The sequence below is a fragment of the Drosophila subpulchrella genome, chromosome 3L, assembly GCF_014743375.2.
Source record: "Drosophila subpulchrella strain 33 F10 #4 breed RU33 chromosome 3L, RU_Dsub_v1.1 Primary Assembly, whole genome shotgun sequence".
NCBI classification, from domain to species: domain Eukaryota; kingdom Metazoa; phylum Arthropoda; class Insecta; order Diptera; family Drosophilidae; genus Drosophila; species Drosophila subpulchrella.
In genome coordinates, this window is record NC_050612.1 from 24,878,224 (window position 1) to 24,905,839 (window position 27,616).

Consider the following 27,616-nt stretch of genomic DNA (forward strand, 5'->3'; position numbering starts at 1 on the left):
ACCGCCCTGAAACAATGGCAACACCTGCGTAATGCCCTCGCCCTCGCCTTCGCCCACCCAAAACCCGTCATACAAAAAGCCCTGGAGAACAAAGCCCGACCAAATGCGACTGGAATTGTTGGGACTCCGCAGTTCGGAGTCCTGAGTACGGAGTTACGAGCCGTTGTCCTGGCAACGCCACCTACACCATAGCAAATTAACAAAACAATAATGTAGACATGAAAAATGCAATGGCAGGTACTTTTCAGGACTATGTACTGCTAGCCGTGACATAGAGCGGATGCAATACTGAAATGAATTATTTGGCCAGTTAAGAAATATGGAAGTTATGGGAAAGCTTCATCAGAGGTGTGAGGAAGTGGACCTTTTCTAATTTTGGTAGCTTCCATAGTGAATTCTTTTTCAAATCAAACTAAATTTGTAAAAGGAAAATAAATTAGAACATAGTACACCATTATAGATATTAACAAATGTAAATAAAACATAAAACATGTTTATTCCAAGTTGTAAAATTAATATGATATAATTTTTTTCATTTTAAATTAAATGCAAATTAAAATGGTATGTCAGGAATTTTAACAGCATAAAAAGGGTGATAGAAAATAAAAGAATAAAGATTGTATGTAAAAGATTTACAAGTTTGATATCCCCATCATAGGAATACCATACCACCTAATCAAAAAAATCAAAACAAATGCTTAGAATAAAACTTAAGCTTATGTATTTCAAGATACTAACATGTAACATTAGGACTAAAGTAGAAAACGGCTTTAGGCCTTAAACAACCTAAAAATAAACATGACCCAAAGTGGTTTGTCGGGACCCATTTTGGTTTGTTCCCACCTTGGCCAACATATCCACCATTTTGAGCTTAGAAATTAGCCAAAGGCGATTCGCAGTTGCGGCCAAGATGTCAGTCTCAGATCTCCACAGTTCAATTCGATTCAGAAATAAATGTCCATTAAGATTAGTTGATTTTGCTTTCGATATTTTGTTTTTTTCCTCTTTTTTTTAGCGCTCTTTGCTGGTCTCTAAGCAAATGCGGTAAATAAACGACAAACACCCGAAAAGCTCACTCCCAATGGTGGGCTCTCCTCCCGCTGTAAGCCCCCCATAATACCCCCCGATTTTCATGTAACACGAAACCTTCCCCAACCAGAAGCATTCCAATTGGAAACGCCCATCATGGGACTCGTTGCTTAGAGTGAAATGGCTATAATGGGCATGGGCTACTCTGTTTATCTCGCTCGCACGCCCACGCAACACCTGCTCGTGTTTACTGCCCTCCCTCTGGATTGTTCATCTCTTTCTATCTGACATTCTTTGTCTCTGTTGCTCTGGTGGTTTGGTTTTTTTTCTTCCTCATATCCCAGTTCTTTCGATTTTTGTTATACCTTTTCCTTACCGAAATGTCACCTGGTTGTTGTGACTCTCTCTCTCTCACCAATACCAAGGTATTTTCGCTCTCACTTTTGGCATTTTTTTTTTGTAAATGTAGTTTCTTTATAAAACAGTCTTATAAAAAACATTTAACAAACCAATAAGAAAGAAAGCTCCCGGAAAAAAGTTTCAATGCAGAGCGAGAGAGAACACAAGCTTTTGCAGAGAGGATTTGCTACGTGCTGTTGTTGTTGTTGTGTGTGTGTGTGTGTGAGTGTTTGTGTGGGGAGCGATACTGTTACATAGCAGCTGTCTCAGCCGCCCCACCTGCCACGCCCCCCGCCCCTTTCCGGGGGCTAAAAGACTCGTTTTTTGGCTCGTGTGTTTTTGAAGAGAGCGCGCGCCAAGTTTTTAGTTACGCGTCGGAACGGATCCGTTGAATAGCCGCCAAAGCGCGCTTAGATGCAGCAACAGCCAACTTGGCCAAGAAGAGCCGATCAGCCAACAGCTAGCGACGGTTTTAGCCCCCACACAAGAAACGGCAAAAAATAACAGATAACCGCAAAAAATACAGATACAAAAAAAAGGTATTGCCCAAAAAAATAATAAACAAAACTTTTCACGGGCAATTCTAAGAAGTAAAAGTGAAACATAAACAAGCTAAACTCTGTTTCGCCATTTTACAAAATAGTAAAACATAACCCAATACCCAAAACAGTGCTCATATAATATCAAATTTCATCGACCGTAAAGTGCTCACAACAAACAAACAAAATACAAATCAAAATACAGTCCAAGCGTTTAAAAACAACAAACAAACCTAGTTAAGTTTCCCCCCCATAAAGTTGTGAAATCCTAAGCTACTTACTTCCTCGTTAAACTTCAACTCAAACAAGCCTTATTCTTTGTAGCATCAAAGAATTGGAGGCCCTATAAGTATCTTATCACTGAATGGAAACAAAACACAACACAAATCAACATTAACTATGATAGCCCATATGTAAAGTGTTCGTCAAAAAGATTCGGTTACGAAACAGCTCAAGATCATAAAAGTCAACAAATTCGACATTTTATGGCAGTTCGGAAAGTGGTATTTATAAACGACAACAACAAACCATAAACATATATTATCCAGATGATTCGGTAGTATATTTCGCCATCGAATATTTGATTACAATCGCCGGGAAACGGGAAAATACAAAGGAAATGCAGAACTTTTCAAGGTAAGATTTCAGGACTAAGAACCTAGCTTTTTTGAGACCCATAGATTGAAAACTGCTTTAAATTTAATATACTATGGTTATTATTTACGTCCCAAGCCAAAGATTCTTAAAATGTATATGTTTCAAGAAGACGGGTTTTTATATTGCATATTGCTTTTGACCTTCGCTTTAAGAGTCTCTTCTCCGATGGCCATTAAGTTATTAAGTTTTTGTGTGTTAATAGTAACCCAAATTATTTTAAAGGTAAAAATTCAATTATAATCCCCATTCATCTTTTTAAAGACTTGACTGATTCAATGCCGTTCAGAACGTAGTTTGAACAACTTTTCCTGACCATCAATTAGGTAAACACGAAGAGAGCACCTCAAAATGAGTCTGAGTGCCCAAGATACATGCGGAATCAACAGATTTTATTGTTTGGATAATTTCAGGATTTTCCTCTTTTCATTTTCTGCCCAATCATTGTCGGAATCTTTATGCCCCCACTCGAGGTGTGTTTACTTTTGCTTTCGATCTTCCACTTGAATTAAAGCAAGCTCTTTTTCTTTCTCCGAGAATCATTCAACGATGTTTGGTTAACTTAATTTCGAACTATAAATGGAAACCGACTCAAGGAATGTTAAGAGCTGCAATGAAAAGAATCAAAAACCCCAGAGAATGGTAAATTACGCAATTAGGGCAAATAATAGTAGCAGAAATAGGGGAAAACAATATATGTTTATTAATATTTACACGAAATTTGTGACAACAATTGAGTTGAATGTGACATGCCCTCTTCATGTAGAAATCGACTTCGGAGGAGCTCACAAAAAAACAATTGTGCAAACAGGGTTTTGCGAAATTATTTTGCAACCCAATGGAAGCTGAACCAGATGTCAATCGAATATTTTTGCGCTATTGTTTGGGCCATCGTGTTTGCCTAATGAATTTGCTAATAAAAAACCAAAAAGTACAATCCCAAGAAGAGTTGGCCAAGAATTCTAATTAATATTCGGCTGTATCAGCATCTGTTTCTGTTTCTGTACCTCCGGCTGACTTTGTATCATTGCTTTTTCTTCTCGATTGCCCTTGGCACGAACTTGACACTAAACCTTGGGGGAGCAGGGGATATGGTGATACTGGTACGTTTACGAGGCGATTGTTGCGAGTGTGAAAGTTCTTAATTACAAACATTAGGGGGCCCAGCGGCTTAGGGCCCTGAGAAGATCCGATCCCAGCGGGCGGCCAAGACGACACTTTTGAATGGAGGTTCTGCTGTTGGGACCGAAAACCCTGTATCTGCGATACATTTCAACACAAAGTGGAGACACTTAAAGCTCTACCTGTATTGAGACTACGTCCGAAGACTGCAAGACTGAAGACTGGAAGACTGGAGACTGCAGACCGCGAGACTCCTCTCCGCCTTGGGGAATGAAGAATCTGGCCGGGGGAGAGATCTCGAGCTCAGCATGTGGCTAAGCCGATCATAATTCTTGTTTGACACACCAACAAACGGATGAACAAATGAACGAGAAGCAGCAACAACAAGAAGGCCCACTTGGAAGGGGGTTACGAGTGGGTCTATATGTATGGCACCCGAAACTCAAGTGGCCAGCGGGTTAATTTTTACTCCTACTGAGATACGAAACAGAAGAACGGTCTCAGCACTCGATTTGCATGAGAAAAGTTGGACATAAACTGTCTGCTGGGTTATCTATTAAGGCTACTAGATTAACACCCTGAGAATACCCACGCTTTTAGGCTTAACGGTCACATTTCCGTTAAAAATAAATATCGCTGGAACATTCGGTCTATATGGTGGAGCGAATCAAAAAGGAGGAGCTGGCATATTCACAGCAAATAAAAATATCTGGAGTGCAATTTGTGCACAGCTGGTGGTGCAACCGTCGAATCGGACGGTGGCCCTGTGGTGCAACTGAAACTGCAACTGCCACACTGCACCACATCAAGAGAAAAATTCCAGTTTTACATTGTCATTTACAGTTTTATTGCATTTTTACTACTGCAATAAACCCAAGTGTGTCATGTTGATGTAAAATAATAAATAAATAAAAATTCGTAAAATAACATCTTTGTAGTTAGCTAATAACATGATCAGACGTTGATCTGGTCCTAAAAAAAGTAATTTTAACGTCATCCTTCGACTTAAGCATTCGATTTATTTAGGTTTTCACCTGATTAAAATTTTTCCTTTACAATTATTAGGATTTTTTTTATTCTACCAAGGTATAACAATTTGAACATTGTTTCCCAGGATTTTGTAACCTCGATATAATTTTGCACTCTCCAAGGCTTTTATTATCAATTGACCTTTATCATAATAATGAAACTTTTACAGACTTTGTAACAATAATTTTTCGCTGTGTACCATGGCAGTGCACAACGTGAAAAAGAGGAGCAAAAATAAGGAGGGCAACTTGACAACACAGAAATTTGTTTGCACTCCATAAGGATTACAAACATGCGTGTCCCCGGGCTCCCCGCACTCAGCTCCTCTTTTTCTTTTAAAATAAATTTCATGCTTAATACGCATGCCTGGCAATTTTTACTTTAACACCAAGTGGTAATGCCCGGAAGCAGTACAGATGTCGCCTCGCATAGCCCAACACAAGTTATTGACCACGAAGTGCTGCATGGCCGGGAATGCCAATGAACAGGGCCAAAAAATGGAGAGACTGCGGAATATGGCAGCAGAGAAAAAACCGTCGAATTGGACAGATAAAGATAAATGGATTCAGTCCGGGTTTGGCCAGTTCATAAACCCTGGAACATCCAAAAATTATTGAACATGGATAAATGTATTAAACTTAATTAATAGGTGGTTTGGTTCAAGTTAAAATAATAATTGGTTTTAGACCAAATCTATTATTATTATTATTGTATTTCTATATGAGCTCATAAATTAAAATAATGATCTATAAACTATCAAATTTTACCTTTACATCCGCGTTAGCATCTAAATGTAATTTTTGAAGTCCATATGAAAACTAGAAAAATACAAAATGTTAGCTAATTTTAAAATTTTCTTATTTCCTAAAGTAATTTTTGAGTATTTACGCTGCTTAATTTATTTATTGTGGATATTTCATTGATAAAACAGCTTCATTTTATATTAAGACAATAATTGTGTCAACGTGAAATGTTCATTTTAGAAAACTACCTACAAATATCTTATCTTTGGTAAAAATATTTTCAAATATTTACTTACCACTTTCAAAACTGGATCAAATTTGCCTTAAACAAAAACTTTGATTGGTTTTGCAGTTTGGGTGGCTTAAGATAATTCTGATATTAGCTCTACAACATTAGTTGGAAATAATTTGGCCTGATAAGTTGGTTCTTACAAGCCATGGAGTAATAAAAGAAAATAAATCAATGGCTTCCTACCGCACCCAATCGACTCTAATTAGCTGACTACCCACACAAAAATAATTATAATATTAATTATTCCTGTTTTCACTCCCAGACGTTGCCCCCCCATCCACCATGTGAACCCTTGCCCAATGGGGCATTGTTAATCAATTAACTAATTGATTCGAGCTCTTAAAAGTATGTCGTCTGAAGCCCATTCTTCGGGGACAAAAAAAACAATGCCGAGTGGAGTCGTGGACTCCTGGGCGAAAGCCCAAAACCCAAAACCCACTTGCGAGCCGCGCTGGCGGTTGCCACCTCAACTCGACCGGAATTGGACTCGAAAACCCCCCACTCACTCCTTTCACGCCCATTGTGTGGGCCAAATGTCAACCCTTAAAACCGAACGGGATGCACAATAATACGGCAACACAACAACAAATGAGACGACTACGACGACGTCGTCCATCCTTTCCATTATGCGACGGGGCACTTGAAACCCATTTCTTTCCCATTTTACATTTTTGTGTACTTTATTTGCACCCAAGCCGCTTGTTTTGGACACGGTGGGATGAGTCGGTCATGTGGCGGTTGATAGGCTTCGATATACTGGGTCTTTCAGTCCCACATGTGCGTGCATTATAAGCGGGATTTACGTGGTCCACTTGATGCCCATAACCCCCGGCTCCATCTCCATTTCGAACCGCAAACGTGTTAAATACGACGAGGCAGGGAAAAGGGTCAAGAAGCCAGCGTCCGGCTAAACGCTTTCAATTTGTTTAATGGTCCCTTTCGGATTCGCATTCGGATTTGGATTTCCTCCTCCTCGTCCTGGGCAGGATCTCTCGAGGACAATCGAGTGCGGGCGTGCCGGGGACATATGCCCGATGTGAGTACGAGTCCTCGTCCTACTTGCACATATATGGCCTGCTATTTGCTCGCATTATCCTCAAATGTGTCATCTGCAGTGGATATTTGCATGGATTGGACTGTGGCCTCATCTCGAGACCATTCCAAGCCATTAGGTTAGCCAGATGGCTTTTTTTTCAGAGGTGTGGGAATACATCAGTTAATAGAGCTGAAATTTTCAGTCACTATCTGATTAATTAATAACAATGACAGTTTTTCTTTTGTTTAATTGTTTTTAAAATACTTAAAAAAAACATAAGAACCCTTCATATTTATTATTAATCGTCATCAACGATTAATAGTCTTTATTACATAAGGCCTTATGAGGCTTCTTTAAGGCCTTTAAGACACTTGCTGCTGTTTTTTTATTAACTGACTTAATTTCACTTTTAAGAAGAATTGGCAATCCAAGAATGGTTTTATATACAAATTTGAAAATCTTCTTAAGCTTTAAACCCTTTAGTTTAGGTTTTCTAAGACATTTAATTGTAAGTCCAGTAAGTTACTCAAAAATCAAGCCAGTGTCATAAGATATTTAGACATTATTAGCTTAAAAGTTAAAAAATTCAATTAATATTTTTAAAAGAGCTTTCCATACTTTTATAAAACTGAAAAAGGCCAATTTATACTTACTTATTTCCAAAACTTGTACCTCTCCCCCAGCTCGACGCATCAACAACTTCTAACCACCACCAGTTCCAGCACCACTAGTTCCAGCACCACCCAGTCCGCCCGCCGACTCGAGGGCCACAGATTGAGGCACCGCGGAAGCCCGGCTCCGTCTGCGATATGATGGAACGTCTGTCCACGCACCTGTCGCTCACCGGCCTCTCGCTCGCTCATCCCCTGCAGACTCACCTGGGCTCCGGCGGCGGATCGCACCACCTTGGCCAACTGGCGGCGGCGGTGCATCATCAGCAGCAGCAGCAGCAGCAACAGCAGCAATCCGACCAGGGACTCGGCCACTCGCACCACCTGCACGGCCAGCAGTTGTCGCTGAACCACCAGCACCACCATCCCCACCAGTCGCCGCAGCACCAGCAGCAGCACCAGCAGCAGCACCAGCACCACCCGTGCAGCAGCAACAGCAGCAACGGTTCCCCCAACGGCTCCACCGGCCTGGGCCTGCATCCCCACTCGGCGCTCCACCTGGCGCACCACCACTCCCAGCTGCACCAGCACCACCCGGCGGGTCAGCAGCAGCAGCAGCAGAGCCAGCCAGCGGTGTCCTCGTCCTCGGGTTCGCACCACAGCCAGTCGCAGTCGCTGAGCCACCAGCCGCACAGCAACGGCAGCTCCCAGCTGGGCGGTGGTTCGGCCAGTGGTGCCGGCTCAGTGGCCGGCGGTTCGGCCAACAGCCACCACAGTGCTCCGGCCTCCAGCAGCGTGATGGCCGCCGCAGCAGCCGCCCACCTGCACCACAATTCGCAGGCCTCGCCCATCAGCAATCTCCACCAGAACATGGGCAGCCTCATGAACAGCGGCAGCAGCGCCAGGTAAACTTCAAATATATTTTAGAAGTACTAGTAAAATTCCAAAATCTATATTTTATTCGGGATCATATCGATGGTAACACACAATTTTTCTTGTATTTGTATTTAAATGTTGAAGAAATTTTACAATTCTAAATTTTTAGACTTCTAAATTTTTAAAAATATTTTTTAAATATAACTTGAAGTCTGTACAGTTTATAGGCAATATAAAACACGTATATTATAACCAATAAATTATTATTATTAAAAAGGTTAGAAAACTAATATACCATTTTTATTTTTTGAGAAATGGTTTTTGAAGCATTTTTTGAAAGTGCATAATAATCTTGTTTTTATTTTGATATTTATTAGATTTGAAGTGGCTTACTAACTAATCTCGGCTATTTTCTCATCCCACAGCGATGTCTTCTTCAGTCTAATGATCCAGAACACAACGAAGCGACAAAACGAGGAGCACATCAAACGTCCAATGAACGCTTTCATGGTCTGGTCGCGTCTTCAGCGACGGAAGATAGCTCAGGATAATCCTAAGATGCACAATTCAGAGATTTCCAAGAGGCTAGGTGAGTTTTAATAGAACTTCTGTTTATAAGGAGTGGGCTATGGAAGAAATGCTATCGATAATCTTTAATATTTTAAATAAATCAAATATTTTACTTAGACAATGGATTGATTCTTATGTGACACGTTAAAACAGATCTTATAAATTAAATAGCTACAACTTACATTGCATCGTACTTTGTATTATGAAATGTTACGTAATTTTTGTGTTTGAGGCTGAAAGGCTTAATAGAAAAGTCTTTGTTTCATAGTGCCTTGTAAGATCTATTTAATTTTTGGGCTTTCGGCTTATAGTCTTGGAACAGAACACTGTTCAAGAAAACTCAACCAACCATGAGTGCCTCAATTGCCTCCTTCAATGCTGTTATATCCAGAACAAACCAAACTATTTAAGTCCCATCCAAGCTCACTTCAGTTTCTCTTTTTGTGTGTTTTGTGTAAAGTAAGCCGCGAAAGCCCCGGTTATCTGGTGGCAACGTTTCTTTCCAAATGTGTATAATCTGCGGACAAAGGTTGGGGCAATACAAAACGAAATTAAAATGCGGCACACGACCTGCCAATCTCTCGCACCCACTCACTCCTCCCTATCGCCATCTCTATCGCTCGCTTATGCAAGTTAAACTAATCAACGTAATACCCTACTGTACAATGGCAATGACAAACCAAAAACACCCGCCACTCAACGCAACTGTCAAAAGTGACAAGCGGCTGTCAAACAATGAGGAGGAAGAGCAGCTCAGGAAGCTGTTGATTACGCATGAAGAAGGGGTTCGTTCTTGGCATCGACCTTGTCTATAGGGCACCACCCACCCGATTAATTCTGATTTGCCAATTCACGAACAGCTTTGTCTCTCACCCGCTTAACTAGTTGCAAAGTTAAGTAGTTTATTTTTCGGAGGGCTCAGAGCGTCGTCATATAATCCCACGCAAGTCTTATCGGATCTATGGGTCTCGAGCCTTTTCGGCCTGCAGTTTTTGAGCCAGTTCACTGAAAAAATTTAGTTTATTTTGAAATTCGGAATATATCTAGATTGAAAGCATCTTTAGATTATATATAGTATATTTTGATTGTTGCTACAAAAGGATTTTTTTAAGGGTATTGATACTAGCGGGTTTTTTTGAAATATATCGAATATTAAATATTAAATACATAAGGAAATATATTTTTTGTTTTTCTTTTACATTCTAAAATTTGTAGAATTCCATTTAGGAAAAAATAGTTATCCATTTTGAATCTGGAAATATTGAATTGTATAAAAGGGACTATATCTTATTTTGCTCTCTGTAGCCTTTGTAGTAAATTCAATTTCCATCCAACTTGCAGACACTCGACACGTGGCAGCTGACAGGCAAGTTCTTTAGCATAACAATGCCAGTTCTTAGTACTACCTTTTTTCGATCAGCTCATGCATATTGGATGAGAGTCCTACATAGATTGGGGGACTAATCAGTGGCTGCTGTCATAACATCGATAACAAAAAAAATCAAAAGTAAAAACCAAATCAAAACCAAAAGACAAACTCATCTTGGCCATTATCGATCTGAACTTTGAGGATTTTGCCGGTGTTTTGTGCAATTTTTTAATAAAACTCTCTGGGGTTTCCCCTGGTTGAGCAATCCAACCCAGAACTCCCCCGAGTCAAGCACTCGTTAAATGACTTTTTCTTGCATTTTTATTTAACCATTGTTTGCGTCGAAACAAAAGCAAATTAAATGCGACTCACTTGCCATCCAGTTGAGCGAACCAAAGAGCAACAACAGGGAAGTTCGCTGCATCTGAAGGATGCGAAAAAAAGGGGTATACTTTTGGGGAGGGTTTTTCGCCCCCCCCCCACTCCGCTGGAGGAACCCTTTCTCCTTATAAGCCAGCCCGTGTATTGTACTTCCATTTAGCTTTCCTTTCCAATGCCAAGAGTTCATGTAAACATATCGATGGGATCCTGCAAACTTAAATACAATTTAGAAGCAAACTTGAATTTCGAATTATTTTCCTTCGATTTTTTTTCCTGACCCGTTGTTGTTGATATTGTTGAGCTGAAAGCTTTTGTTCGCCTTTCACATTTTCCTTTTTAGTCCGCTTTTTGGCAAATCCATTATTCGAATTGACAGCTCCTCTCGCTCGTCCTCTCTCTTTCAGTAATATTTGCTGTCAGTTGCAGTCTTTGTTAAGTTTGTTTAGAGCGGGTGGGAAATGGGAGGGGGGGTTGGTGGAGGAGCGGGAGCTGGGAAAACCCTATTGTTGGAAAAGGTGGAACTGGGACAGAGTGGGGCAAAACTGAATTGGCAGCCACCAGGTTGATAAAAAGTATGACCGCGAGTGCAAGGATTGTCCTTTACAAGCTATTTATGTATTTAACTTTTTGTGGTTTTCTTTTCAAAAAAAAGGTTCTTTGATATTTTTTAAAATAAATATTTTTGTGCACTCAAGGGAAAACATGCAATGTTTCGGTTTATTATAGTATTGCAATATCAAAATTGAAATCGAAGTTTGTTTTTATCTACCTCTTATTTTTGTTTTATTTACTTGCGTAGGGAAATCTTTAATACTGAAGTAAAAAGCGTTAAGATATATTTTTTTAGAGTGGCCATATATTTTGATGGCGTTAATCCCTCAGGCTAATTCATAACCTCCTCTTATCCATCCTCACCAGCTTTCACTGTACTTATCACTTCGTCTATGCCATTAATAATCTCGAGGACAATTTTGAAAACTTTCATTACACCACAAAACCGAACAAAAACGATTTATTTAAATAAACAATGCAAATAATATGAAAATGAAAAAAACAACAGGGGCGGGCATATGAAAAAAAGGAAAGCGCAAGCAAACATTTGCCACATTTACACAAAATGTCAAAGTTTTTTGCACTTGAAAAAGTTAAGCCAGCATTCAATTAAATGAATAATTCAACAACAACGACAAAGGCCGCGCTCATTATGAGGAATTGCCAAACAGAAAAGGCACAAAAAGCGGCAAGATGATGGCCGAGCCAGAGGAAGTGGAAGCGGAGGGAAAATAACTGTGGCATAAACAAAGGCGCCACAAAAAATGGCGGCGCGAAAGCTACTTTTTCACCACAGTGCGATAGAGACGGCCAGAGTGCGGCAGAAAGAGAGGGGGCGAACGGGTGCGAGCGAGAGGGCCGCATAGACTGGCTACAGTGGAGAGGCTCTTCAGCTTCAGACGCCGTCGCCGCTGGCGTTGCCATTTATTTTATTCGCCAAACAAAAAACACAAAAAGCCCACAAAAGGCTGTAAAAAATGTTGTATGTATATATACATATATATATATATGAGTGGGTAAAATAAAATAAAATGAAATAAAAGTGAATGTTATAGAAAACAATTCTGTGCTGCCGCGCGGGCTTAATTGAAATTGTAACTGTCATTAATTACTGTCTGGAAATTTGAATTACCAACACAAACAAAAGGCGACAAGAACAACAATGCATATGCCTTTCGTCTGAAAGTCGCTTTTCTGCCGTGTTTTGTTTTCTCGGCAATAATTGAAAAACCTGTCGAATCGACAATGTTCTTTATTTTTAATCAAAGCTGCTGCTGCTCCTGCGGGAATATTTAATAATGCCAGACAAAGCTGAGGAGAGTTGGATGAATGGGCCGTTAGACCCGGCGGAACAATGGGCACAAGGAGCAGAAACGGAGAAAAAAACAATCACAAAAGGTCGAACTCAAGCCTTTTCCCACCCCCTCGATCACCTTTTGTTGCTCAATAAAATGCAAACAATTGATTAGTTTGCAATTGGAAAAGGCTTTCGAAAGGAGTTTTGCGTGGGCGGTGGGCTGATGAGTGGGCGTGAAGGTTACGACGCTGCCTTGCAACTGACAGGTGGGCGCCGAGCGTTTAATGGGTGGAACCGAAAAAAATTCAGGGGGCATCGTTAAGTAAAGGGCAAACTGCGGCATAAAAAGGGTTAATATAATGAAATAATTAAAAATATAATATATATTTAATATATAATAATATTGTAAAATATAAAATAATATAATAAATAGTATGATCATAATCAGTTTCATAGCCAAGACTCGGTAATATTTTGCATATATATGCATTTGATTTAGCACATTATTTTGCATAGGATTTCATCTGAAAAAGATGTTTAACTTCCTAAAACAAAATCATCAGATATCAGTCTATTTGCTGAACCCCTTTTAAGTATGCTACAAAATTTTGACGGAACGGCCAATATATTCGTTTTTCATATTTGTCTAAGAAGGTAATAAAATATTCCTTATATTATCAGTGTACAAGAAGATGAAGATCTTCTTTTGAACAAAAAAAATTACTCTTAGAGATAAAAATCTGTTTAATCTTGTGATTATTTTTATTAAAATTAGGAATCCTATAAATCCCTTAGATAATTTTCTTTACAGTTTTTAATTTATATTTAGTGGCCATATTACATTTTTGTTGGTAAAGTACTCGTAAGAGATAACAGGGTGTTCTTTAATTTCAATTTAAATATCATTTGTCAATCTATCAGATAGTCAGAATAAAAGTTCACAAACTCCGTTGCAAGACAATTTTTTTAAAAATCACTATATAAATTCCAGACCCAGAGGTTAAGACTTCTTCTCACGATTCCCCTTAACAAAGGGCGAGCAAATAAGCCAGATTTGGACTGGCCAAGTGGAGGGTAAGAAAAAGGTGGAGAAAACTCCCAACGCTCCACCTAAGGCCATTAAATTGCTGGGCAAACAAGTTAATCTGTGGCCGCGTTATGAGTGGGGCACCAAAATGAACCCACCAGAACAGAACAGAACCGAGGCGAAGTAATCCCATAAGTAGCCCGATTGTCCGAGTGACTGGGAAGTGTAACTGCAGAGCCCCAAAAATAAAGAAAGAAATCCCAAACTGGAAACTGCAACTGGTGATGGTCAAATATTTGCTCTGTGGGTTAGGCGAACGTGCAACGTTTTCAGGCCGGAAAAACTTGTTAATTGTAACAGAAAGAGTCTCGGAAATATCTCGCAACTGCCAAGTGCTGACTTGTTTTTCGTATCAATTATTAAGCCGGTCAACCAGGCGGAGAGGAGAAAATTCTCGGAGTGGTCTATTTGGCCAAGGGGCGCCAACATCATAGACATTGGGCAAACATAGACATTGTCATTGTCATCCTTTTGTGGGTCTAGTTTATTCAACTGCTCAACTTGTATCTACAAGTATGCCCCCCTTTCCCATCGGTTAATGCTGCTGGTCTTGTTTATTATTATGTCCAGGGCGCCTTTCCACCACCTTTCTTCCCACATCCGCAGCCCCAAGTGATCCATTCTCTTGAAGGTGTCGTCTCCAGAAGGAGAGTTGCTCATTTGATGGCCAGTTGGGATTGGGGACTGGGGACTGGGCACTGAGGCCTGGGCCCTTGGCTCTGTCAATGTATCTATAAATTAGTATTTTACCATTATGAGTGGGTGGAAGTGGAGATGGAGGCGGAGGTGGGCTATAGCATGCTTTTGAGCTTTTGTATTGGCCTTATTGTTATAGTTTTCCTTGCCTGTGTGGGCCTCAGTCCAAGTCTGGCTCTGACACTCGATATTCGTTTCCTCCTTTGGCCAAGAAGCGACTTCCAGTTGGCCCTGTCATCGTTGTCTGTCATAACAATGCCTCCGGTGTGTGTGCGAGTGGCTTTGTGGCCCAGTGTGTATGTGACATTATTCTGGCTTTTTGTCCGCATGACAAGCCACTAAAATTACACGTTATAACTAATTAGCGACTTGCCCCCCACACATGCACTCCATCAACCAATTTACTTACAATATGTCAACATTTTCTTGGGTTTTCTTTGGTTATTAGGAAATTACTATTGTTGGACTGAGGCTTTGTGAAAGCAAAACAAATGTAGGGATTAGAATTTATCTCCCAAAATGTATTAATTACTTAAAATAGTAATTCTTAACTCTTCAAACCTAACTTATCTCAAAGTTCTTCATTGAATATTGCTTAACTTTAACTTAATCAACTCTTAAATCATAATTTCCATTATTTAATTTGAAGCATGGGACTTAGTTCTATTAAAACCAAGTCAACCAGTTGCATTAACTTCTAAACCAGCAATTACAAAGCTTAATCAGGAAACCAACATAATTTCCTAAACATTCTACCCAAATGGTTAAGCTGCTCAGCCAAGCAAATACAGTCTCACCTTTAAACAAACTCCCCAACCGGTTGAAAGGTCCTTGTTATTGTCACAACTCCATCGTCATATTCTCTCCTTGACACCACATCCCCTCTTCAGACGTCATATGACACATGTCATTATAACGTTTTACATTAACTTAAAAACATTTGCAATTTCCAAACGCACAATGGACGAACCAGAGCCAGAATGGAAGTCCTGGTTCCCCGAAAGCAACCACCATCATGTGCCACTTATAGGATGTGTCCTTATAGTATGTGTCCTTGCCTGGTATCTGTGTGACACGTGTATCTGTGTGTGGGTGTGCCTTGTACACATCCTGGCCAACGCCCTCAAGAACGTTCCTACGTTTCTACGTACCTCCAGCGACCCCTACCCGAAATATAAACCCAAAACCACCTGCTGGGGCTAGCACAGAACTCGTCTGGATCGAAAAGGGGAACCCCGAACAATGGCGGGCCAGAAAGAGACGGCTAGTGGGTGAAGAGTGAGACAAGAGACAACCACTGACAACGACATTGTTGGCTGTTATCCTTCTTGCACAGACAAGACAAGTTTTTGGGGTATCTCCCGACCCGTCCTTATGCCTATGTGCCACAGCTTCTCGTGAGTGCACTCCAATTGTTGTAGCCAGATTTTCGACAAGAGCTTCGAGAGCAAATGTATCTAATGGATTAACGAGAACTATTTCCATTTTCAGGTGCCGAGTGGAAGTTGCTCACCGAGGAGGAGAAACGTCCGTTTATCGATGAGGCCAAACGTTTGAGGTGAGTTCTAATTGGTTTGTTTTCTGGGATTATTCATTAAGGGATTGCTTTTCGCAGGGCCATGCACATGAAAGAGCATCCGGACTACAAATACCGACCGCGACGAAAGCCAAAGGCCCTGAGACGCGATGGCTATCCCTATCCAATGCCATATCCTTCGGTGCCCGTAGAGGCGTTAAGAGCGGGTAAGTCCTAATATTGGAATTATAATTATATAACAGTTTATATAGGAAATGCCAATGTTCGTTTTTTTAAAGATTAATATTTTTCGAAGAAATAAAATAAATAATAAGAAAGGTATTCGACAGCAATTCAGTCAGTGTGAATACCATTTAATACTTAAAACAAAATAAAAATACCCGTCTTTAATAAATACAATTTCATAGTTGAAGAAATCCCTAAAAGAGTCATAAAAGCTAAATTCCACATTGAAACCCTTGAAAGCCATAAAGCAAAGCACTAAGCAGAATAATAATTGAGTTTTATGGAAACAAGCGGCAGAAACCCAAGACAAATGCAAATTTGACACGAAATAACTAGGAATTGTTGGTATGAGGACTATTCCTATGCCAAAACTATCCCCCCAATCTGTTATAACCGCAATATGGCACCACCCATCTGGCTGACAAACTGTGAAGTCATCATCCTGGCTTAGCAACTCATTCGAGTGACAGGAGGAAGGCCAGACAGTCGGGGAAGAGCCATGAGACATGAGCCATAAGCAGGAGCATAAGTTTCCATTCATGATTTTCTATGCTCATGAAACGGGGAGTGGAAGTGGGTGGGTTGCATGTAGTTTTTGCCTGCTGGTTGGAGGTTTTAAATTAGCATTTGTCACGTTTTTTGTCTTTCACCCCGAGCGACTGTTATCCCGGTCGTGAGCCTGGGCCCTCAATTTAACGCAAGTTTTCTCGGTTTAAGTTAGTCCCACGTCCTCCGCCATCTCCTTTCCCTTTTACGGGGCTGGATGATTTATGCCCACCGGAAATGATAATAAAAATGCTAGGAAATGCGTAATAAATAAACCGAATTAGTCTATTTAGTTGGCTCGTGGCTTCCCCATCAGTGCACTTTGTGAAAAGAATGGGATTTGGAAAGCAGAAAGTGCAGCCAACTGTGGAAATATTTAAACATAAATATATTTTAGGGATTTAATGGTGAAACTTTATAAAGGACTATTGAAAGCTGAGAAGAAAAAGGCATGAAATGATTAAAAATAAAAATAGATTCCTAATAATTTTTCAAAAACAGCTTAAGATTCTATAAGAAGATATATAAATTTAAAATTCTCATAAGATTGTGCTCATTCCACTGAAAAGTATTGCTTGAAAATTTTTAAACATTTCGGAGCTTCCGTTTGATTACTGCAACCGGTCATTACAAAAAGTTCCACAACAATGGATCAACTACCTAATCCGCTATTATCATAATAACAATGATGATGGCATACGAAACCGTCGCTACTTGAAATGGCCAAAGAGTTGAATAGAAAGAAGTCTTTCAGATAAATACATTGTATTTCTAGTGGTTGTGGCTGATGGAAACTTTGTTGTCTAAGCGAATTTAATTACTCGATGGAAGATCCCAATTCGGTTGGACTCTCAATCAAATCCATAGCGCCATCAATGAAATAAATGCTGAAGTCTTTCAATAAGCGGCGCCTGTAATTATCAACTTGGCCACAAAAGGCCAGGAGAGCAGATGGACGACTACCGTTTAGGGCAATTGATAATGACTTCCAGGCATCTCATCTACCAGATACTCGAACGCACATATGTGGATACTCTCTCTGCGGATCTGACACACTCATTTCCAAGTAAAATAGCTGATTCAGCGCCCAATTAAATGGCGATGGCGACCCCGAAAGAAAAAATTATTATTTAAACGAAATGAAAGAGTTGGCCGAACAAAGAACGCAAATATTTCGAGTGGCAATTATTTTAAACACACACCAAGGCAACTTCAAACTGATCCAAAACGAAGCTGCAATCCAAGTCCAAAGATGCACAGTGGAGTTAACTATTTTCCCGAGATATATTTAAAGATAAATAAATATTTGGAAATCAATTTAAGCAATGAGTCATCTAAGTTAGGATTTAAAATCATTTATTTTTAAAACAGTAAAAGCAAATTGAATGGGATAAATTTGAAGATCATTCGGTTGTTTAGAGTATTACTATAATATTAAATGTGGTATAGCATTTTCTTTCACCTAAATTACTTTAATGTTGATAAACTGTAATTGCTATTTTGTAAGAAAATCTTAGAATACATAATTTTAGTTTGATCAAGTAATATGGATGTAAATATTACATGAAATGTATTCTTTATAAAGTAGGTACAGTATTTAATAACACTCTGCCCCACTGTTCTTGACTCGCGGTGATAATTGTTGTAAACCCTTTTCCTTAACCCTATCCTTAACCCCTCTGTAAACTGAAAACTGAAAACTGAATTCATCTTGCTCACTTCACTTGCAGGCATTACGCCCGGTTACTTTGCGCCCGGTCCCACAGCGGCTGCCTATCACCTGGGCAGCCATCTCGGCCAGACATCCACGCCAACCACGACGCAGGTGAGTTTCGCTGCCCAGTGCCCTTTCCACTTTTTGACCCCCTCCTCCCCCCTCGCGGGGCTCAAGTGCCACGACGTCCATCAAAAGGGCTGAACGGTAGCGGAGACCAATTACAGACATATATATAGTGTGTGCACATGGGCGGAGGTTACTGCGGGGTTGCCTTAATAACATAATTACAAACTCCTACGGAAGACGCCTACTTTAAAAGGCGGAAAACATGCGGTCCGTTGCACAGAAAAAAAAAAAGGTTTAAAGGTAGATATTAAAAAGCCGATAGTTATTGGTAAAAACACAAATGGAATGTATATAGGTGATCTTTATTTTTGAGCACCCAATTTACTGTAACACTTGATTGGCTACAAATTTTTTCATAAGATAATATTTATCTTAATCCTTAATTCAATTATGGTTTCATTCACAAGAAATATAAAACCAGTCAAAGATTGCGGAAAAAGTGATGTTTGAAAAGTGATTTAACATATAGTCCCACGTCTAGTTATAACCAAATAATTTATAGAACTCCTTTATTAATTTCATTTAATAATGAATCCCTTCAAAATATATCATAGTTTTTGTCCGTGTATCCGTGACTAAGCAGGCGAGAAAGCGGTAGATCCTGGCCCAATTGAGTTTTCTGACATGTCATGCCAAAGGATTTGGCCGGCAAGTTGTCATTACACATTTAGCGGTACCAAGGAGTGGGGGTTCCTCGTTTTGGGCCAGAGAAGATCGAGTTGATAAACAAGGGCAGGCGGGCAAACATAAAAACAAACAAAACTGGACAGGTGGGATGGTTGATCGGGAAATGAAATGTCCCTTAAAGTAGAACAGCTGCCCAGAGGAAAGCTGCAAGGAATCCCGAGAATGTACAAGAAATAGCCAAAAGTTCGGACCTTTGTTCCTCCCATCAGGTGGTCAGCTACCCATGCCCAACTTCAATTGATTAACAAAGCCCATTAAAAGCCATGACTCTCGGTTCGCGACCATTGTCCATTCTGTTCAGGGGCATGTAATTCTCGGGGCGATGCCTATTTCACTCCGTGATTGATGTGGCGTTGCAGATGCGATGCGGGTGTTGAAGGCCTGGCATTAACATGGCCCGATAATAACACACCTCGCTCCTCCGCCATAATAATAGACTAAGTTTAAGCCAAACAAATCTCGATTGAGTGATGGAGTGAAAGACAGTCGGGGCCTAAAAGAAAATTGCATAGTGGGCGGGATTCAATCCTCTGAAACGGCAAATTGCTGACAGCATTCCTGCTCAATTTTGTAAAAGACTTTTTCCAACGGCTAGTGGTATTCTGGGAGCCTTCTTTGAGTACTTATTTATTTGATAAGCCAAGAAATATTATAGAAAAATAAAAGTAGAATTAAATCTTTTGGTTATCATTGGTCAAAGCTTTTCAACCGAAAAGAGGACTATTCCAAAATTCATTCAAAAGTATTGAAAAATTATCCATTTTCTATAAAGCCCAAAAAATGTGTGTATTTTAGGTCATCTTATATATTAGAATACTCAAAATCTTAAAAAATTCCTGTAAAATATTAGACATTTTCGAACAGAAATAAGTTTTGAGTCTACATTTTCTGGCTGACATGTGGAACCCTGTTAAATACCTATTATATTTCAATTACATCCATAGCTCTTTCTTCAAAAATAAATTATTGACTCAGCTGCCGTACAATCCTTGACTAAACACTGAACTGTCATTCTCTGTCCACCTGCTCTTTGGAACCCCGTTGCATAACCCACTCAGCAAACAAGGGGTTTTAAATCAATTAACTGCCACACGGATAAGTAACCGGAACCCAAACGAACCGAACAAGACAAACAAAATATCCACTCGTTAATGCGATGGATCAAAATATTTACGAATCCACACTAATTCCCAATTGGGTGCAAATCAAATCAAATTGTAATCCAAAACGCTCTCGGCACCAGAGACAAGGCAAAGCCGAGGGAACTGAGGATTGGGGAGGCCAGGATGACGAGGAGGATGGTGATGATGATGTGTTAACAACATAATTATAGCCCAGAGCCAAGTGTTTGGTTCGGAAAAAAAGGGGAGCGCAGTGTACAACCCCTCGGCCAAGAGCAACCACTCAAAACAAAACGGAAATGAAGCAAAACAACCCTCTGATGTGCTTAGTACCCGTTAACATTCACATTTCCATTCCAATTCCCATTCCCATCCCGACAATCTTCCATCATCGTCAACGCGAAGAACTGGCAACTGGTGTAGCAATGAAAAACGTATTGCAAATCAAATAAAATTAAATTGAGACCGTTTCGGTTTGCATTACGGGGGAGGAGGTGAGGGGCGCAGCCGGGGGTTGTTTTCCACAGCCTTTGCCACAATTAGTTGGTCAAATAAAGCCGCAAAAGTGTTAGGCAATTTGCACTAATCAGAAGGTTAAGCACTCCAGGTTTCTGCGGTTGAGTCTGTTCGAGTTAAGTGGGACAGCTTGAGGTGCTATCAGGAGCTATGGTTATGGTTTCTATGGTTGCTAAACACATATCTGAAATGCTATGCATACACCATTTACCAGTAATCTTTGATTGATTTTTCAAATCAATTGGTTAAAAGGGAAAATTAATAAGGTGGTTTCCATTTGCTTTGATAAAGATCAGGAAAGGGGCTTAGTGGGAAGCTCTATAAGATAAATGCATCATTGTTAAAAAGAACATTTAAAAAAAAAATTTTTTTAATAAGTGATATCTCAGAAAGATCTATTGATGTTTATGTCAATTGATTTGAACATTTTCCTACTAATTGTTCAGCCCATTGTTAAGTTCTTCTTAAGATTCCATAGATTTCTAAGGCATAACGATTATCTATTCGGATGGAATTTTATTGGATAAGATATTAAATTAGTATGCATTTTTAGACAAAAAATTGAAATATTTAAAAAGTCCTACGTTAAATATATTATTCCATTACATATGTAGTAGGTCGTGGGAATTTCCATTTTTGTAAAGGTCGGATTAGATTCGGATTGTTTTGAACTATATCTGTCCAGTCATTAAGCGCCTACTATTTTATTCAAGTTCAAATAAGATCATAAAACATCTTACTTAAGTTACAAAAAATCTTTAGCACATACATGAAAATAAATGGTTTGGGAGAAGATTACTTCTTAGTTGTTTTCAACTATATCTTTCAAGTTATTAAGCACCACTTAATATTCCAGGCCACCCTCTCCGGACAGATGGACAAGTTCGCCCTGGAGCGCAGCTCGTATCTGAGCAACTCGTCGCAGGCGAGTGCCTACAGCGCCTACTTGGACCCCAGTGTGCTGACCAAGGCGTACTTCGACTCCAAGATGTACCAGGATCGGGCGGCCAACTATGCCTTCGACATATCCAAGATTTATGGCGCCCAGCAGCATGCAGCGGCCCACCATCAGCAGCAGCAGCAGCAACAGCAGCAGCAGCAGCAACAACAGCAACAGCAGCAACAGTTGCTGCTCAGTGGTGGCGGAGGAGGGGGAGGGGGCAGCGGTGGGGGCGGCAGTGCCAGCTCGCACAACAACAACAGCAGCAGCGGACTGGACGACCGCGATGCCACGCCCCAATTGGAGGCGGTGGAGGCTAAGCCCCATCTGCATTCGCCCAGCGATGTGGGTCTGGATTATGCCCAATATGCTGGTCAATATGGCGGTCAGTTGGCCACGGCAGCGGGTGGTGCTGTGGGTGGTGGCGCTGCCGCCGGTGGGTCAGCGGGCGGTGGTGGGGGTGGTGCCACCGCAGCGGACTTTCGGCGACCGCTGACGGTGATCTTCTGACCACCATCTTCCAATGGCAGCGAGGAGTTGAACTTGTCTATGACCTAGGAGAAGGAAAGGGGATCACATTCGTTCCGTTGCCAGTTCTGAATGGGTTTACCAATTATATTTGTTGGCAAAATGTTAATTATATTCCTAACTAAAAAATCCGTAAGCCCTATGGGGGTGAAAAACCTTTTCAATATATTTTTTGGTGTCTAAAAGTAGGCAATAAATAAACGACAGTCGTTTTTCTGAAAATATTCAGTTACCTTTGAGTTTCAAATATATTGTTGCATACTTTTAGACACCTATTAATAAATTTAAAAGTGATTTAATGCTCGGTGTTTCTGGCTTAGCGTAAATTCCAATTTTAACAATTCGTAAACCCTAAAATTCAGAAACAGGAATAGCCAACGAGAACCGAGGTGTATCTACCCCGAAAAGGATATATCGAAAAGGGTAAAACAAATACAACCGAAAATGCGAGATTAAAGTTAAACGTAGCCAACATTTACATTTAAGTCTCCAGTTGTAAACTAAACTTAAGCTTTGTTAAAATAGAGCAAGCAAGAAAATGGAGAGGAAAACCGATGGACGGAAAAGAAAATGGATTACAGAGAGGCAAAATCACTTAGCAAACGAGAAGAATATTTCAACAAATTGAAACAACAACGAGCGGTGCAATTTTTTTATGTTTTAAACGCAGATAGAAGTGCATAGCATAAATTTAAAATTAAATTTAAATGTATTTAAATTCTACACTAAACACACACAAACAAAGCAAAATACACACAAAATATATACATACATCAGAAACCAGAAAAAATATAAAAAACAAAAAATAAAAGACGCATTGTCATCAGCAGCAAATATTTCGATTGATTTTTGTGATGGAGGGAAGGGAAATCATATTAAGTTCCGTAATTGGGATGATATTTGTCCTCAATATTTTGTATGTGGGTGGATAAGGTCGGCTGGCAAAAGTCAAGAACGCTAAACGCTTCCTAATGACGACAACTTCTGGCCAATCAGGTTGACAGAATGCAGCGGGGCAAAATAAATTGCTCAAGCAGCCGCGGCAACTTAACGCTCAAGTTTGAGCCCCGGCGAAATTACCGTTGGCCACTAATTAATGGGCGCGCGCAAGTTGAGGTGCAAAAATCCAAGTAAATTTAATTAATTTTACGCTCTCTTAGGCGCCGGCAATTAGTGGTAATTGTGGGAGTCTCACTTTTGGGGGTAGGTTGCAAACCAATCATGGGAAAGGCTTTGCCATCGTGGTCACCATAAATGTGGCAATGTCATTATTAGACTAATAAATATGTAATTAAAACTCTAAAAAGGATCGTTTGCTTTTATTATATCTTTTGACTGTAATAAAAACAATACATAAGAATTTAAAAATTTTATTCCATTTTGCATCCATTCGGACAGCTTCATTACGTCTGTACAAAAATTGGTGTTTAGCTTCTTCATTTTATTTGTACTTGGCCAAGACTTTATCAAGCTCAAATATGCAATATTTTTGAATCAAGGCGCCATGTGTTCTTCCTCTTCATAAACATGAGTCATATTTTTCCTGATCTGGTAACACCACGTGTCTCTCTTTGACCATCATTCGGCATAGCAACAACCCCTTACCACTTTCTTCACAACTTCTTTCCCCTTAAGATACGATTTTTTGCGGTCTGGCAACGCTTGATTCTTTTAATTTGCCAGTGGCAACGCTTGATTTTTTTAATTTCTGAGAATAATAATATTATTATTTGACTAAGTTTAATAAAACAATACACGTTCCACACAAAGTCGACTTCCTTACTTTTACAATTACAATTACTTAATCTACACGGTTTGTACATTCCAAACTTACAATAGCGGCGCCTAGCGGATTACTCTTGAACCTGATTAATTTTTCGACAGCGCATCTAAAAACTACTTACCAATTTCTGCCGATAGGTGTCGCTCCAGTCACTGTATAGAAACTAAGCGTAATGTCATGTAAATTTAACTTGTTCTGTGCGCCGCCGTAAGGTGTCGCACATTTTGTCAATACGCCATGTAAATTTATTTTAAGTACAGTGAACATTCGAAGTATTTGCAAAATTAGCTCATTTTCCACAATTTTAATATTTCTTAATGTTGTTTTTTAAATTGTTTCAGCAAACAATTTGTTTAAAATGCAAAAGTTTTAGTTTTGTTATTCACCTGTATTTTAAATCATTACAATAAAATAAAAGGAAGCAATATTTCAATTTTATTTTAAATCAAAGTATGTTTTCTGTAACAATGCTATAAAGTTTGGTATTCATCTAATTTTATGTTTTCGCACTATCGCAATGTAACAAGAGACAAATGTCCTTAAAAATAAAACTTGGTTTTGGTCTAGGACTTCAGTAGCCTTTTGGTATGACTATTTAAAATTCAATGGTTTAGTTATCGTAAAATAGTTGCCAAAAAGCTCGGAGTTCCAAATTATTTTTGTGTCTACCCATTTTTTACCTTTTTCGAGCGCTCCTCTCTTATCAGCCTCCTCATTCGACTGCTTTGCATTTGGCCTCATTTAAAACACAAATCACGATTAGCGCGGGCACATTTCCCACTTTTGGTCCACCCAAACCAAAAAGAAAGCAGGAACAAACGAGATAGAAAGCCTCGGTATGCCAGAGTTTGCAAAAAAAATTTGTGCGACGTTATGCTGTTAAAATCCCCGCCATAAATTATTGCAACTAAACGCAGGCAAACAATGCTGCGATGGTCTGCGGTGGGTCATTCACAAAACAACCAAAAATTATGAGAGCAGGGAAAAAAGGAAATGGGGGATGTGTTGGTAAAACAGTGTTGAGAAGTTAGCCATAAAGCTTTTTGCAAGTTTTTTAACGTTCACAACACTGACAGAAAAAAATAGTTTTGTGTGGCTCTGATATTTAAAGAGTAGGGGAAAATAATCTTTAATTTATATTACCACTGCTCTTTATTATAAGCTACTTGTTTAAAATTCCTCCCGTATATCCTTGATCCTTCACGAGTTTTACTGCCGGCACTTTCTGCTCTTCATTGTGCTGGGAGATGACCACATAATAGGTCAGCAACAAATAAAGGAGGGTCCAGGGTCCTCGAGCCGAATATCCTGCTGCTCTGCCAGCGGAAGATAAGGCGATTCTTTAGGCAGGCTCTCACCAAGGACCACCAGTTGCTGGCGCCTTTGTTTCGGGCCCGTCTGTTCTGGCTTTTGGCCAATAAAATGCATTCAATTCGCATGCAAAACAAAAAGCGATAAAAAACGCGTCACCATTGAGAACGCTTCTAAGCAGCGGTCCCCATTCCCCGGTCCTCACTTCCCGGAGCATTGTCTACGCCATTGGTCCAAAGCGCCTGAAATCGACATGCGCGCAGTTACAAAAGTGCGAGGAGGGGTTGGCAGTGGGTGTTGGGGGTGTATTTTAGGGGGTCTCAGGGTTGGGGTTTGGGTATTGGGGTTCGGGGAGCACACACACATTTCCAGAGCGCTGCCATTTTTATTGTTGTTCGATGAAGAAGGGGGAAGCCCGCCAAATGCGTTTCCCAACTTAGCATTTGTTTTGGTAAAGTAAAATATGGGGAAGGGTGAGAAGAGGGGTTGGTTGGGGGTGGCGGGGATTGAAAGTCTACAACAGTTACGACCGTTTGGAGAGCGACGCCTGCGCAAAACAACCCCTTGGCGAGATATCTTTTTATGGCGCCAACAGTTGTTTTTTAAAAGGGCCACAGGAATGCAGACAAAAATTCTTAATCTTTCGATTGTTGAGGTTTTAAAAAAAAAACGAAAGACAAAATACTTAATTACTGTTTATCAAATAAGTAAAATACATTTTTAATAAAAGCAGAGTGTTCTATTAAAAAATATTCTATAATAACTTGTATTTTTATACTTACCTAACTATTACAAAGAACCATTATTATAGAGCATTCTTATGAAAATATATTTATTACTTCACAGATAAATATTCCAATAAATCATTTAAAGAAAATTTGAGGTTGTACATTTGCTTAATTTTAAAGATTTTTAGACTTTTTGCAATCTATCACTTCCGCTTATTTTCAAATGTATTTCGACCGAAAAATGATTAGCCCGGTAATATTATTAAAAAACCTTATTTGTGTAACCCATGGAATATTACATGCTTCTCTGTTGACATTACACTGTTAACACAAGGAAATCCGACTAATTTCTAAGTACTCGGCAAGGGAACTTCGCCCTTAGCTGAACATTGAACCCAATTATAAAGGGGGTCATTTATAAGAAATTTTAGCAAATGCACAAAGGTTGTTCTACTAACGGATCAAGGGATTTTTTATGGTTGCAATTATACAGAAACCGATATTAGTACAACAAAGTCGGGGATGGGGAGTTTCCTGTGTGTGACAAACAAGGAGGGCAATTGAATGGAGCGACCCCGCCAACAAAAAAGGGACAACCTTACCAGCACCAAAGTTTGTGGCAAACAAGCCAAATGAGCCACCGATCGATTGTGGGAGCAAACACCAAATTATGCACTACGAAAAATTTAACCACAACTTTAAGACTGGAAATTGAATATAAAAGTAACATTAACTGTAAATTTTACATAAATATTTATATATAATTGCATTTATCTCAGGAAAAATTAAAAATACATTTATTAGGACCTCAAAAAAAGATCTGTTACCTTATCAACCCAATTTCAAACACATCAGTCTAAAACTGTAACCCTTTTAAAATCTTTGTTACTCAAAGTATTATCACTTTAATTTGAAGGCAACGGCGATTTTATAATTTGTGAAATAATTAGTTATAAAAAAATAAAATTAAAATAAAAAGATGTCTTAAAAAAAAAACATTTACACCGTAGAAAATGCAGATACTGGAACAATAATCTATCTTAATTTATTTAACATTTATTTATTTAATATAATTAAGTGGCTTATGGGTGGCGATCGCAGAGACCCGAATTATTTTACGATTGAGATGATATTGATATTATAAACTGGCGAGGAGCGCAAGGAGCAGCGTTCGGTAAACAAGAATTCAAACGAATGCAAACCCGAGACAATTGTCAACAAGATACAAAACGCAGATACAAAGATACAAAGCAGCAGCAGCGAATTTTTATCACTTAGCCGCCACGTTGGCGCGTCCTCCGAAGCGAAGGTGTAAAAAACTCTACAAAAAGTGCGCTCTCTCTCGCTCCCTCGCGCTACCCTTCTCGCTCTCGCCGTCCTATCTCGCTCTCCATCTCGCTTCCACTTAGTACGAGGCAGGAGCGACCAACCACTACAGAGACACCCCAACACACACACACAGATACACCCACTGCTCTGCTTCTTGCCCCTTTTTGTTGCGTTTGTTTGCCGTTTTTGTCGCAAGTTTTCGAATGTGTTTTCAAATCTAAACTGTCGCGCACTCGAAAC

At 39.7% G+C, this 27,616-nt stretch overlaps 1 protein-coding gene across 2 annotated transcripts; it reads left to right on the forward strand.

Moving 5' to 3' along the window:
- Window positions 1-1,808: 1,808 nt before the first annotated feature.
- LOC119554205 (sex-determining region Y protein) lies at window positions 1,809-23,044 on the forward strand. Of its 2 annotated transcripts, XM_037865007.1 has the most exons (8): window positions 1,809-2,470; window positions 2,528-2,603; window positions 7,527-8,359; window positions 8,756-8,919; window positions 15,774-15,840; window positions 15,898-16,025; window positions 18,321-18,415; window positions 21,614-23,044. In XM_037865007.1, exons 3-8 carry the CDS (start codon window positions 7,653-7,655, stop codon window positions 22,205-22,207), a joined length of 1,755 nt encoding a protein of 584 aa, XP_037720935.1. In that variant the 5' UTR covers window positions 1,809-2,470; window positions 2,528-2,603; window positions 7,527-7,652; the 3' UTR covers window positions 22,208-23,044. The 2 variants fall into 2 exon arrangements, with proteins under 2 accessions (XP_037720935.1, XP_037720933.1); XM_037865005.1 differs by having other exon boundaries at window positions 1,809-2,603.
- The last annotated feature ends 4,572 nt before the right edge of the window (window positions 23,045-27,616 follow it).

Bases quoted from the DNA above. Each gene is read 5' to 3' on its own strand.
- LOC119554205 (XM_037865005.1), top strand. From the start codon at position 7,653: ATGATGGAACGTCTGTCCACGCACCTGTCGCTCACCGGCCTCTCGCTC. The intron at 8,920-15,773 runs GTGAGTTTTAAT...TTCCATTTTCAG, and splicing joins AGAGATTTCCAAGAGGCTAG to GTGCCGAGTGGAAGTTGCTC. The intron at 16,026-18,320 runs GTAAGTCCTAAT...CTTCACTTGCAG, and splicing joins CGTAGAGGCGTTAAGAGCGG to GCATTACGCCCGGTTACTTT.